We start from the raw sequence: 13,486 nt of genomic DNA, 5'->3' as shown, positions 1-13,486 counted from the left end.
CAGCTCTAACTATAGACCTGAACTAGCTCTAACTATAGTTAGAGCAGTAGTCCTGACTACTGGTTTAGGTTTAACTATAGACCTGGTTTAGGTCTAACTATAGACCTGGTTTAGGTTTAACTATAGACCTGGTTTAGGTCTAACTATAGACCTGGTTTAAGTTTAACGATAGACCTGGTTGAGGTCTACCTATAGACCTGGTTTAACTATAGACCTGGTTTAGGTCTAACTATAGACCTGGTTGAGGTCTTACTATAGACCTGGTTTAACTATAGACCTGGTTTAGGTTTAACTATAGACCTGGTTGAGGTCTAACTATAGACCTGGTTTAACTATAGACCTGGTTTAGGTCTAACTATAGACCAGGTTTAGGTCTAACTATAGACCTGGTTTAACTGTAGACCTGGTTTAGGTCTAACTATGTACCTGGTTTAGAACACCACCATGGAGCACTATAGACCTGGTTTAGGTCTAACTATAGACCCGGTTTAGGTCTAACTATAGACCTGGTTTAACTGTAGACCTGGTTTAGGTCTAACTATGTACCTGGTTTAGGTCTACCTGGTTTAGGTCTAACTATAGACCTGGTTTAGGTCTAACTATATACCTGGTCTAACTATAGACCTGGTTTAGGTCTAACTATAGGTCTATGACTGTATTAAGTACTGGAGCAGCTGAACATGTGATCTGAACCCTTTGCAGTCAGACCAGCTGGCGCTCTTCATCATCTTCATCATGTTTCTCGTCTGTTCCCTGAGGAAGAGGAGGAAGAGCTGAAACTGAAGACCTACATGTATGACACCTGGTAGTCTTGTGTACCATGTAAACTGAAGACCTCCACGTATGACACCTGGTAGTCTTGTGTACCATGCAAGCTGAAGACCTACATGTATGACACCTGGTAGTCTTGTGTACCATGTAAACTGGGTCCAGGCTCTAAACCATACCGGAAGTTGGACAATTTAGAGTTTTGTGTGATTTCCTTCTATTTCTCGTTGAAAGGGCCGTGGCGTCCCAGGAGGTGGCGCTCTGACTGAGTCAATGTTCTGCAGAAGTCAGAACTCATAAAGCGTCTTTACGTGGTTCTACTGGTGTTTACTGGTTCTACTGGTGTTTACTAGTTCGACTGGTTCCATCAGCCAATGAGCTGCAGCTGTCTGAAGGCCACTATGTTCACTATGCGAGACACTGGACACCCAACAAACACCACACATGAGGAGGAGGAGCAAGAGGAGGAGCAGTAGGTCGAGGAGGAGATGGGGGCAGCAAGAGAAGAGGCTAAGGGGGAGGAGAGATAGGGTGGATGACACATAAAGAGGGAAGAGCTATACAATGGAGAATATAAAAGGGGAGGAGCTATACAATGGAGACTATAAAAGGGGAGGAGCTACACAATGGAGAATTTAAAAGGGGAGGAGCAATACAATGGAGAATTTAAAAGGGGAGGAGCAATACAATGGAGAATTTAAAAGGGGAGGAGCTATACAATGGAGAATTTAAAAGGGGAGGAGCTATACAAGGGGAGACAGACGTTCCTCTGCAGCTGAACAGGATCCGTGACTTTACTCTTGAACAGACTCCATCAGACCAGAGGCCTGACTCACAAAGCTGGAATTCGGTTTAGCGAGGTAACTTTTGGATTAACTCTGGATTAATTTCTGGATTAACTCTGGGTTTTCTGTCTCACAAAGTTGGTTCTATTCTTAGCGGGGTCCATTGCCCCGGTAATTAACGCTGAATGCCTAACCTGCTCCGGAGGTTCAGTTCCCGGATAAGATCTCAGCGGGGATGTGAGACGCCTACCGGCCAATCACTGTCCTGGAATCATGTCCCGCCCATTTTTACAGATTCCTGTTGAGGAAGGGCTCAGATAGTGAGCAGCGCTCTGCAGAGAGCGCGTGTTTCCTGACTGGCAAAACCCGTTGAAGTTGTTGTATAGACTACGCATGTGTATTGTTCACATCATATATGTCGTTGTGTAGACTATGCATGTGTCTTGTTCACATCATACATGTTGTTGTGTAGACTACGCATGTGTATTGTTCACATCATACATGTCGTTGTGTAGACTATGCATGTGTATTGTTCATATCATACATGTTGTTGTGTAGACTATGCATGTGTATTGTTCACATCATGAAGCCTGGAAGATATTATAATAAACTCACTGACCGCTTTGAACTTTGTTCTTGTATTTGTTTTAACTTTCTCTCATGTTCTTTTAGCTGGGGTTGCAACTGAAATGAGGTTAAATTGTTAAAACAAAAAGATAATCAGAATAGGCACATACATGTGAGACAGTGATTTACTATTACAAACCCAGTCATTTACAAATGAATTTGTTGCCACGATTCCTTGTGGCTGCTGCACCAGAGTTGCTTTTAGCTTGTATTCTTTCTCTATGTTTTTCATACACTCTTAAGATCATGGTTTGCTCTCTGTTGTAAAATACGTCGCTCTCGGCGGCTTCTACCTGCTGCACGATTGGTCAAACGGAGTTAACTCCTCCCCTTTTATGTGCACGAGCACAAATCTAGATGAGACACTCCTGGGTTGACTTAACCAGTTGATAACCTGCTTCGTGAGACAGGCCTGTGGTTGGTTGGTTGGTTGGTTGTGTGTATGTGTGTGTGTCTGTCTGTCTGTCATCATTCAGGGAGGAACTTTCTCATCGTTCTTCATTGAACATGAAAACTTTCCAGAGCTTCGTGTTGGAGGAGCCCAGTTAACCTGCTCCTCCAGTTAACCTGCACTAGTTAACCTGCTCTTCCAGTTAACCTGCTCTAGTTAACTTGCTCCTCCAGTTATCCTGGTGAACAGGTGATGACGTGCTGGAATGAAGCCAACACTCTCTGAGCTTCACTAAACTTGAGCTTCACCTACAAACATGTTGAATAGACTGTAAACCATTTTATTCAATAGAACACCACCATGGAGCACCACCTGCTGCCAGAACACCACCATGGAGCACCACCTGCTGCCAGAACACCACCATGGAGTAACACCTGCTGTTCGTTGTTCTGGACTTTAACAGAACAACCTCAGCAAAGAACTGACAAAATACAGACGGCAGATCAAGTGTAGCACCAGAGACGACAACTTCACACTGGACCACTGCTACACAGCACTACAGGAGTGCTGAGCGGTATGCATCCTGTAGTGCTGAGTGCAGCACTACAGGATGCATACCGCTCAGCACTACAGGATGCATACCGCTCAGCACTACAGGATGCATACCGCTCAGCACTACAGGATGCATACCGCTCAGCACTACAGGATGCATACCGCTCAGCACTACAGGATGCATACCGCTCAGCACTATAGGATGCATACCGCTCAGCACTACAGGATGCATACCGCTCAGCACTACAGGATGCATACCGCTCAACACTACAGGATGCATACCGCTCAGCACTACAGGATGCATACCGCTCAGCACTACAGGATGCATACCGCTCAACACTACAGGATGCATACCGCTCAGCACTACAGGATGCATACCGCTCAGCACTACAGGATGCATACCGCTCAGCACTACAGGATGCATACCGCTCAGCACTACAGGATGCATACCGCTCAGCACTACAGGATGCATACCGCTCAGCACTACAGGATGCATACCGCTCAGCACTACAGGATGCATACCGCTCAGCACTACAGGATGCATACCGCTCAGCACTACAGGATGCATACCGCTCAGCACTACAGGATGCATACCGCTCAGCACTACAGGATGCATACCGCTCAGCACTACAGGATGCATACCGCTCAGCACTACAGGATGCATACCGCTCAGCACTACTGGATGCATACCGCTCAGCACTACTGGATGCATACCGCTCAGTCCCTCATGCAGCTTTGGGATCTTTGCCTGGTTCGTCTTCTCCCTTACTACAGGCAGAAACTAAAATAACACACTGTAGACCCTCACACCCTGCAGACCCTCACACTATAGATCCTCACACCTTGTAGACCATCACACTATAGATCCTCACACCCTGTAGACCCTCACACTATAGATCCTCACACCCTGTAGACCCTCACACCCTGTAGACCCTCACACTATAGACCCTCACACCCTGCAGACCATCACACTCTGGACCCTCACACCTATAGACCCTCAATGTAGACCCTCACACCCTGTAGATCCTCACACCCTGTAGACCCGCACACCTGTAGACCCTCAATGTAGACCCTCACACCCTGCAGACCCTCACACTATAGATCCTCACACCTATAGACCCTCACACTATAGACCATCACACTCTGGACCCTCACACCCTGCAGACCCTCACTGTAGACCCTCACACCCTGCAGACCCTCACACTCTGGACTCAAGCTGTTCACCTCCTCCCTCTAGGGGGGCGCTACAGAGCTCTGAAGCCAAAACCAGCAGACACAGGAAGAGCTTCTTTCCACTGGCCGTCACTGATAAAAAACTAACCAGACTCCTGTTGTTTTTAATGTCTTTTTTATATTTACATTTTGTTTATTGTATATCGTGTGTAAGTGCAATGTGTAACCAGAGACAAATTCCATGTGTGTGTAATCATGTGTGTTGTGTCCCAAGGTGTATCGTCATGCCGCGGCGGCTGTCCTCCAAGGTGGGGCACCTGTCCTCCTCCTCCTCCCAGCGTCAGTGTGAACGCACCTCCTTCTCATTCTACCGTGCGGTGCGGGAGCAGCTTCCAGTGTGGCTGCTGGAGGAGCTGCGCAGCATGGAGGTGTTCAGCTGGGAGGACGGGCGCGCGCGGGCCTTCTTGCCGTCCGAGGCGCTGATGTACGCGCTCGTGCACGACCACCAGGCGTACGCACGCTTCCTGCTCCACGAGTTCTCTGTGCGTGCGCTGCAGCCACCGCGCTGTGGCCTCTGCCGCCTTCGCGGCGGCGCGCCACACCTCGCCGTGGCGGTGCGCTACGACCGTGTGGCGATCCTTGGCATGGTGCTGGAGGCCTTGAAGGACCAGGAGGCCCGAGAGGACCGTCCCGTTCAGGACTTCCTGGACAACCGGGGCGGCTGCGCGCACGTGGCGGACGGCGGGAAGACGTTGGTGCAGCTAGCGGTGGAGCTGTCGCGGCCAGACTGCCTACTGCTGCTGCTGGCGTGCGGCGTGCCGCCCAGCGGCCTGGACGCCGCGCTGCAGCGCCTTGCGTCCTGCGACGCAGCGGACCGGCGGCACGCACAGTGCTGCGTGGACTTCCTGCTGCTCTTTCTGCCGGAACCGCCTGTGCTGTGCCGCCTGCAGGCTGAGGCGCAAAGCCTGCTGGGAAATAAAGTCTCCAGCTGGCTTTGTGGTCTGGCTCCACCCCCCCTTCTTCTGCAGGCTCTCAGGTGTCTGGCCCGGTCCGGCCCAAACCAGATCCCTGCGCTGCCTGACTTCCTGCAGCTGCACAGCTGCCAGTGATGTCATCTGTCACCATGGGAATGAGGGATGTTTGAAATGTAAATAAACTAACAGTCCTGATCATTGATCAGCAATCAATACTGCTGTGAGGAGGTGACATGACGGGTCCATCCAGCACCAGACAGTCTGGAGCTACCTGTTCCATGTTGTGTGAAGAATGACACAAAGACCTTACCAGCTCCTCTTCATCACAGCTGCACCTGAACCTCTTGTGTCTATTAAAGATGAGATGTGAAAAGAAAAATCACTATTGGGTTGTTTCTTTTATTCTTTAGCTCTTCATCAACACTGTGATGCAAATGAATATGAATGAAAAACTGTTGACTTGATCAGATCCTGAAGAATCAGAGTTCTGTTGGACTGTTACAGATATCAATAACCTGATCATCAATAACCCAGTGGCGGGCCGTCAGGGCCAGCTCTGTTGGCCTGAACAGATTCACAAAATTATATCTATTTTATAATATTATAATTTTTAATAATGAAAAGTTAGATCTATTTTCTAATGTTTTTTTTCACAAATGCACTCCATGTATGAAGCTGTGGCCATGCTCCAGCTCCTGTCTGTCTCCTGATGCCTTGCTTCCTGTTTCTGCAGCAGGTCGCTGGCTAGCAGGATGCTCCTTAAGCTCTTTGACCAATCACATCTCACCTCTATCTTTCTCTATGTCTCTCTGTCTACTCTCTCTCCGCTGGTTAAACACGTCTGCTAGCTGCTTCTGGTTGTGTTGTGTACTCGGTCCGAGGACAGAAAGACCCTGCACACTCACTCCTGTACTTCAGGTGGCGCTGTAGGCACCTCGTCATGTTGGCTGTGCTTCTTTAACTTAAAGAAGATGAACGCTTTACTTTGACTTAATTAGAAGAAGAGATAATCTGTATCTGGAGACTATTGGGAGGGGCCGGGGTATTCAGTTTAACCCAGTTTAACCCTGTTTAACTCAGTTCAACCCAGTTTAACGAGACCAAACGGGTTTAACCAGAATTCTAAAGTTAATTTAATTTCTTTAACCAGAATTAACTAAACATGGAGAAAAGGAAGCATTCCAGAACCAGTTTGAGCTGGTCTGAACCACACTGGATTAAATATTAGAGGACTAGTCAGAACCAGTTCAAACTGACTGATGAAGAAAGAGTCAGACGCATTAAGGACCAGTTCCCTTCTTACTAAAGTGCTTCTTTTTCCGCTCAGGTCATTTCCCAGCAACCACCTGGGCTCCCTTTGTGTCTTATTTCATTCATCTATAAACTGAAATGTCACGGGGAGTGGAAGTGGTGACATCATGCATCAGATGAGCTCCCATTCGTCGTCGCCGTCGTCCCCGCTGAGCGAGGAGCCTGAGGGGGCGTGCCAGCGGGGACTTTGTGGGAGGAGCTTTGTCAGGCGACGGGACAATCCACCAATCAGAGTCACCGCCCACAACTCGTCCTCTGGGGTCACTAAAGAGAAACGGACACGGGAAAACATTTAAAACCCAGCCTTACTCGTATAAACCCAGCCTTACTCGTATAAACCCAGCCTTACTAGTATAACCCCAGCCTTACTAGTATAACCCCAGCCTTACTAGTATAACCCCAGCCTTACGCGCATAAACCCAGCCTTACTCGCATAAACCCAGCCTTACTAGTATAAACCAGTCCCACCAGTACAAACCAGTCCTACCAGTGAGGCAGGTGGCGTCTCCGGGGATCTTCTTCCAGTAGTCTCCAGCAGGGTTCCTCTCACTGACGCCGTACCGACGAGCCAGACCTCCATTGAGAGAACGAACCCACACGGAGCGAGAGCTGAGCACCAGCTGGCTGACAGCCAGACCTGCACACATACACACATTATGTAGTATTAATACACATCATAGGGTATTAATTCACACAGTATATAGCAGAGTATATACATTAGTACAGAACCTACAGTAGTTATACACACCAGCCAGTGAACATGTAGCAGGGATCGGCCATGTAACTCCCTTGAGAGTACTACCTGAACAGGTGTACACATACCTGGTACCTGCTCCCATTCCGTCCCCACAGGCATCTCATCACTGAGTCCGGTCCTGACGAAGACGCTTCCTCTGTTGTCGAGCGCCCAGAGGAGCCTGTCGTTGGGACTCGTCTGGATCCGGACCAGCTGCACTCCGATTGGCTGAGGAGACATGATGTCACCGTAACCGGGTGGTTCTATGAGTATCCAGCGTGTGTTACCTGTACAGGTGGTTCTATGAGTATCCAGTGTGTGTTACCTGTACAGGTGGTTCTATGAGGATCCAGTGTGCAGTGTTTCCCCTACCATTATAAGAGGGGGGCGGGGCGCCCCCCTGAAATAACCACCCGCCCCTCTGTAATGTCTCTTTATCGCCAGATCACAACACGTCATTTAAGGTCATCGTTCCTAGAGAACAGGTCTCCACCTTGTTCAGTTATTAAACAAACTAAAGGCCGTATTTCATTGACGGGATCTACACGACAGCTCGTCATTTCTGTCTCTACGTGGTCGCGTGAACACTCCTCTGCGCTCTGTATCGCGCACGGCGTTGTTCCGTCTCGATGCGCAGAGACACACACAAGTGAGCGCTGAGCACCCACAGGTGAGCGCTGAGCACCCACAGGTGAGCGCTGAGCACCCACACAGATGAGCGCAGAGACACACACAGGTGAGCGCAGAGACACACACAGGTGAGCGCAGAGACACACACAGGTGAGCGCAGAGACACACACAGGTGAGCGCAGAGACACACACAGGTGAGCGCAGAGACACACACAGGTGAGCGCAGAGACACACACAGGTGAGCGCAGAGACACACACAGGTGAGCGCAGAGACACACACAGGTGAGCGCAGAGACACACACAGATGAGCGCAGAGACACACACAGGTGAGCGCAGAGACACACACAGGTGAGCGCAGAGACACCCACAGGTGAGCGCTGAGCACCCACAGGTGAGCGCTGAGCACCCACAGGTGAGCGCTGAGCACCCACAGGTGAGCGCTGAGCACACACAGGTGAGCGCTGAGCACACAGGTGAGCGCTGAGCACCCACAGGTGAGCACTGAGCACCCACAGGTGAGCGCTGAGCACCCACAGGTGAGCGCTGAGCACCCACAGGTGAGCGCTGAACACACAGGTGAGCGCTGAACACACAGGTGAGCGCTGAGCACACAGGTGAGCGCTGAGCACACAGGTGAGCGCTGAGCACACAGCCGCAGCAGAGAGCGGAGAAAAATATGTCGCGTGAAATGCAGACAACTATATCTGCATTTTAAACGCTCCCAGGTAGAAGATGGCAAGAGTAGCTCTCCTGCAAGGATCACCGGAGCAGCTTTCCTGCTCAAGTGAAACGAGTCAAAGCGCTTGTGTCTTGTTCCAACAATGAGCTGCTGGCTTCACACATTAAAAAGTACACGGACATAAAACTAAGTCATTAATAAATACATGGAGAAATGCCGGGTAAATGTTCACGGTTAACAGATTACATTGCACATGCGCGACTCTGCGATTTTGCCAAAAGCCAATCTCCGGGTTACAACCGCGTTTTAAAAATATGTGTAGAGGAAAGCAACTCACTGCAGCACTAACACTGATACAACCTGATGCTCACATATCTACTCGTTCTGTTTTGTTGTGCAACTTGCTTTTAGTTTTCCACAATAAGCTATTTAGTAGTAACTATGTATTATTTATTTTTTGCACAGATAGAACTTTATTTTTATTGTTTTAAGTGATTGAAATGTTGTTTTCTTTTTTTGTGGTCTGACGGGGCAATTTGGTTAAATTGAAAGTTATTGTTTTGTTCTTTATTCTGTTATTTATAAAAGCACAGATGGAGTCACAAAAGGATATTATTTACAGAAAAAGTAATGCTTTTGGTGTTTGTGTCATTATTGGTGTCGTCGAGGTCCCTCCTCTCCCCCCGAACCTGTAAACCTACGGGAAACACTGAGTGCGTGTTACCTGTACAGGTGGTTCTATGTGGATCCAGGCCGGCAGCATCATGCTGGGGTTTAGCGGCTGGGTTCCCACCCTGAAGTAAACGATTCCTCGCGCGTCCACAGCCCAGACGTTCTGACAGCCACAGCTCACATCAACCAGACGAACACTTCCTGGAACACAAGGTGACATTTCACCCGAGGACACCTGTAAACATTTACATCTATATACGAGCATGTGAACGTCAAGACCTCCCCATGAACCCCAGATTTGCAGCTGCAGCCGTCCATCACCTGAACTCACATTCACAGACCAGCGAGCAGAGACCCTGAATGCAGCATCACTGTAAACACCTTCAGTTCTGATGAGAATGAATGACATGAAACCTTCACATGCACGTGAACCTTCAGCTGTTTGAGGCTCTGGAGCCGGAGACGAGTCATGAGGAGCAACTAAAAACAGATCCGTTACATAAACAAGCTCTCATGTTGACCTTAGAGTTACGCAACCTCTACTGGTCAATGTGACGGAGAAGCACAGCTGAGAGAGTGTGTATCTGTGTGTGTGTGTGTGTGTGTGTGCCCCCCCCCCAAACACACACTGACTGATCAACCAATCGCAGACTAGTCAGATGCCTTTATAAAATAAAAGATATTAAAAAGGACCAGCTTGTATTGGTTAAGATCTGCTCATGTTCCTCTTTTCACCAGCACCACCTGCTGGCAGCAGAGAGCACTGCTTCCATGGCAACTGAGTATTCACATCATTCTGGATGAGTGCATGATTCAGTCAGTGGCTGGGTATCTAAAAAAATCACGATTGACACATCATGACAACGTCTTTATGCCAAACACTACGTTTTACTGGACAGAGCACGAACGCATCATAAAGTAACTTAATGGAACAAAAGGGCAGACTGTCAGACCTGCTGCAGTAGAATGAGAGGTTTTCTAAAGGGACCCTGGTGCTCAGAGACACTACCGCTTTAGTCCACAGGGGGCGCCAGAACCAGCACACAATGAAAGTGCCTCGTAGTAACTTTCAGGTCTGTACCGAGCTGGTTGAGGTCCAGCGGGGTCCAGTGGAGTCCGCAGGGACAAGACGGAGACAGTGTACGAATGCTGATTCGGCCATGGCTGTCTAAACCCCACAGAGCATCACGACAGGCAGACAGGTGAGTCAGCTCCATCTGAGCACAAAGGTAGAACACGAAAGAAGATCATCACAATGAACAGAGATGAGTAGAATGAGACTCTGAGGCAGGTGTCGTGTTTTTACCTCAACCGGTAGAAGGATGGACGAGGGGCGGAGCTCTCCATCCTGGTCCCAAACACAGAACAGATCCTTTCTGCTCTGAGCCAACCACAGGAACGTACCTGAGACCAGTGCAACACACACAGGTAGTAGATTAAAGACCAGGCATGTTCAATGTCACATGTCACATCTGAGGACTAGTTGCAGAAGTCTGGGACTAGTTGCAGAAATCTGGGACTAGTTGCAGAGGTCTGAGGACTAGTTGCAGAAGTCTGAGGACTAGTTGCAGAAGTCTAGGACTAGTTGCAGAAGTCTAGGACTAGTTGCAGAAGTCTGAGGACTAGTTTGAAGAAGTCTGAGGACTAGTTGCAGAGGTCTGGGGACTAGTTGCAGAGGTCTGAGGACTAGTTGCAAAGGTCTGGGACTAGCTGCCGTGGTCTGGGAACCAGTTGCCGTGGTCTGGGACTAGTTGCAGAGGTCTGAGGGATAGTTGCCGTTATCTGGTAACTAGTTGCAGAGATCTGATGACTAGTTGCAGAGGTCTGGGACTAGTTGCAGAGGTCCGGGACTAGTTGCAGAGGTCCGGGACTAGTTGCAGAGGTCTGAGGACCAGTTGCAGATGTCTGGGAACCAGTTGCAGAGGTCTAAGGGCTAGTTTCCGTGATCTGGGAACTAGTTGCAGAGGTCTAAGGGCCAGTTTCCGTGATCTGGTAACTAGTTGCAGAGGTCTGAGGACTAGTTCCAGAGGTCTGGGACTAGTTGCAGAGGTCCAAGGACCCGTTGCTGTGGTCTGGGAACTAGTTGTAGAGGTCTAGGAACTAGTTGCAGAGATCTGGGGACTAGTTTCACAGGTCCGAGGACTAGTTACAGAAGTCTGAGAAGTAGTTGCAGAGGTCTTGGAACCAGTTGCAAAGGTCTGAGGAGTAGTTGCAGAGGTCTGAGGACTAGTTGCCGTGGTCTGGTGTGAGACCTTCTCTGTGAGGAACAGCTGAAGACGTGATGAAGCTCCACTTGGTGGCGGAGACGGTTCCTCTTGGAACAACGTTCTGCCAGAAAGTTCCTGAAGTGATGAAACAAAAAGAGCGATGAAGAAGCTACTCAGAAGTCTGTTCTGGAGTGTTCTGGACTCTACTGACCCACGAGGCTGCCCCGGGCCAGGTGCAGCCGGTTCCGTCCCGAGGCGACCCAGACGCCGCTGCTGTTGGCGCTGACCAGGCTCGGCTGGACCTGAGCGTGCTGCGACAGGAAGGCCACCACCCGCTCCACCGGGGCCCGGGTCACCGTGGCCACGCTCTGAGTGGCGAGCAGCAGCGTCTGGAACAGACTGCCCTGATCGAAGACCACGTAGTCTGACATGCTGATCTGAGGGAGGGGAGACAGACAGGCAGAGAGACAGACAGGCAGAGAGAAGAAGAGGTGGTCAGAGAGACAGACAGGTGGTCAGAGGGACAGACAGGTGGTCAAAGAGACAGCCAGGCAGAGAGACAGGTGGTCAGAGAGACAGACAGGTAGTCAGAGAGACAGACAGGCAGAGAGAAGAACAGGTGGTACCTGAGGAGAAAAGGTCACAGTACCTGCCACCAGTGGTCGTCGTCTCCCTGCGGTCTGGAGCAACAGATGCCGGTTCTGAACCAGAGGCGGCCGCTGGCATCGAGCGCCCACGCTGTACCTCCTTCTGCCAGAGCGACACACATCAGCTCCAGACCCTGAGCCTCACTGTGACAGACACATACACAAACAGTAACACACATCAGCTCCAGACCCTGAGCCTCACTGTGACAGACACATACACAAACAGTAACACACATCAGCTCCAGACCCTGAGCCTCACTGTGACAGACACATACACAAACAGTAACACACATCAGCTCCAGACCCTGAGCCTCACTGTGACAGACACACACACAAACAGTAACACACATCAGCTCCAGACCCTGAGCCTCACTGTGACAGACACATACACAAACAGTAACACACATCAGTTCCAGACCCTGAGCCTCACTGTGACAGACACACACACAAACAGTAACACACATCAGCTCCAGACCCTGAGCCTCACTGTGACAGACACACACACAAACAGTAACACACATCAGCTCCAGACCCTGAGCCTCACTGTGACAGACACACACAGAAACAGTAACACACATCAGCTCCAGACCCTGAGCCTCACTGTGACAGACACACACACAAACAGTAACGCACATCAGCTCCAGACCCTGAGCCTCACTGTGACAGACACACACACAAACAGTAACACACATCAGTTCCAGACCCTGAGCCTCACTGTGACAGACACACACACAAACAGTAACACACATCAGCTCCAGACCCTGAGCCTCACTGTGACAGACACACACACAAACAGTAACACACATCAGCTCCAGACCCTGAGCCTCACTGTGACAGACACACACAGAAACAGTAACACACATCAGCTCCAGACCCTGAGCCTCACTGTGACAGACACACACACAAACAGTAACGCACATCAGCTCCAGACCCTGAGTCTAGCTCCCACTAGGTAGGGTATCTACCCCCACTAGGTAGGGTATCTACCCCACTAGGTAGGGTATCTACTCCCGCTAGGTAGGGTATCTACCCCCGCTAGGTAGGGTATCTACTCCCGCTAGGTAGGGTATCTACCCCCACTAGGTAGGGTATCTACCCCCACTAGGTAGGGTATCTACTCCACTAGGTAGGGTATCTACCCCCACTAGGTAGGGTATCTACCCCCACTAGGTAGGGTATCTACTCCACTAGGTAGGGTATCTACCCCCACTAGGTAGGGTATCTACTCCCGCTAGGTAGGGTATCTACCCCCACTAGGTAGGGTATCTACCCCCACTAGGTAGGGTATCTACCCCCACTAGGTAGGGTATCTACCCCCACTAGGTAGGGTATCT

The 13,486-nt window shown here is 49.9% G+C and overlaps 2 protein-coding genes across 4 annotated transcripts in view; one reads left to right on the top strand and one right to left on the bottom strand.

Moving 5' to 3' along the window:
- Positions 1-227: 227 nt before the first annotated feature.
- On the top strand, positions 228-5,636 carry ankrd9 (ankyrin repeat domain 9). The gene is made up of 2 exons (XM_068599782.1): positions 228-1,628; positions 4,571-5,636. The coding sequence occupies exon 2, from the start codon at positions 4,581-4,583 to the stop codon at positions 5,403-5,405; it is 825 nt and encodes a 274-aa protein (XP_068455883.1). The 5' UTR covers positions 228-1,628; positions 4,571-4,580; the 3' UTR covers positions 5,406-5,636.
- tecpr2 (tectonin beta-propeller repeat containing 2) overlaps positions 4,475-13,486 on the bottom strand; it is a 24,442-nt gene continuing 15,430 nt past the window's right edge. Inside the window, exons 19-27 of one of the 3 annotated variants that reach the window (XM_068599779.1) lie at positions 12,155-13,037; positions 11,717-11,942; positions 11,551-11,640; positions 10,605-10,702; positions 10,380-10,515; positions 9,351-9,499; positions 7,404-7,545; positions 7,069-7,218; positions 4,475-6,845 (exon numbers count right to left, since the gene is read on the bottom strand). In XM_068599779.1, the coding sequence (XP_068455880.1) occupies positions 6,694-6,845; positions 7,069-7,218; positions 7,404-7,545; positions 9,351-9,499; positions 10,380-10,515; positions 10,605-10,702; positions 11,551-11,640; positions 11,717-11,942; positions 12,155-13,037 (2,026 nt within the window). In that variant the 3' untranslated portion in view covers positions 4,475-6,693. Of the gene's footprint in view, positions 6,846-7,068; positions 7,219-7,403; positions 7,546-9,350; positions 9,500-10,379; positions 10,516-10,604; positions 10,703-11,550; positions 11,641-11,716; positions 11,943-12,154; positions 13,038-13,486 lie in introns of those variants that run through there. The other 2 variants (XM_068599780.1, XR_011079955.1) reach the window with 2 other exon arrangements.

The sequence above is a fragment of the Clinocottus analis genome, unplaced genomic scaffold, assembly GCF_023055335.1.
Source record: "Clinocottus analis isolate CAN_PGR_092001 unplaced genomic scaffold, fCliAna1.0.p SCAF_5, whole genome shotgun sequence".
Lineage (NCBI taxonomy): Eukaryota > Metazoa > Chordata > Actinopteri > Perciformes > Cottidae > Clinocottus > Clinocottus analis.
This window is presented reverse-complemented; position numbering and strand designations above follow the sequence as displayed.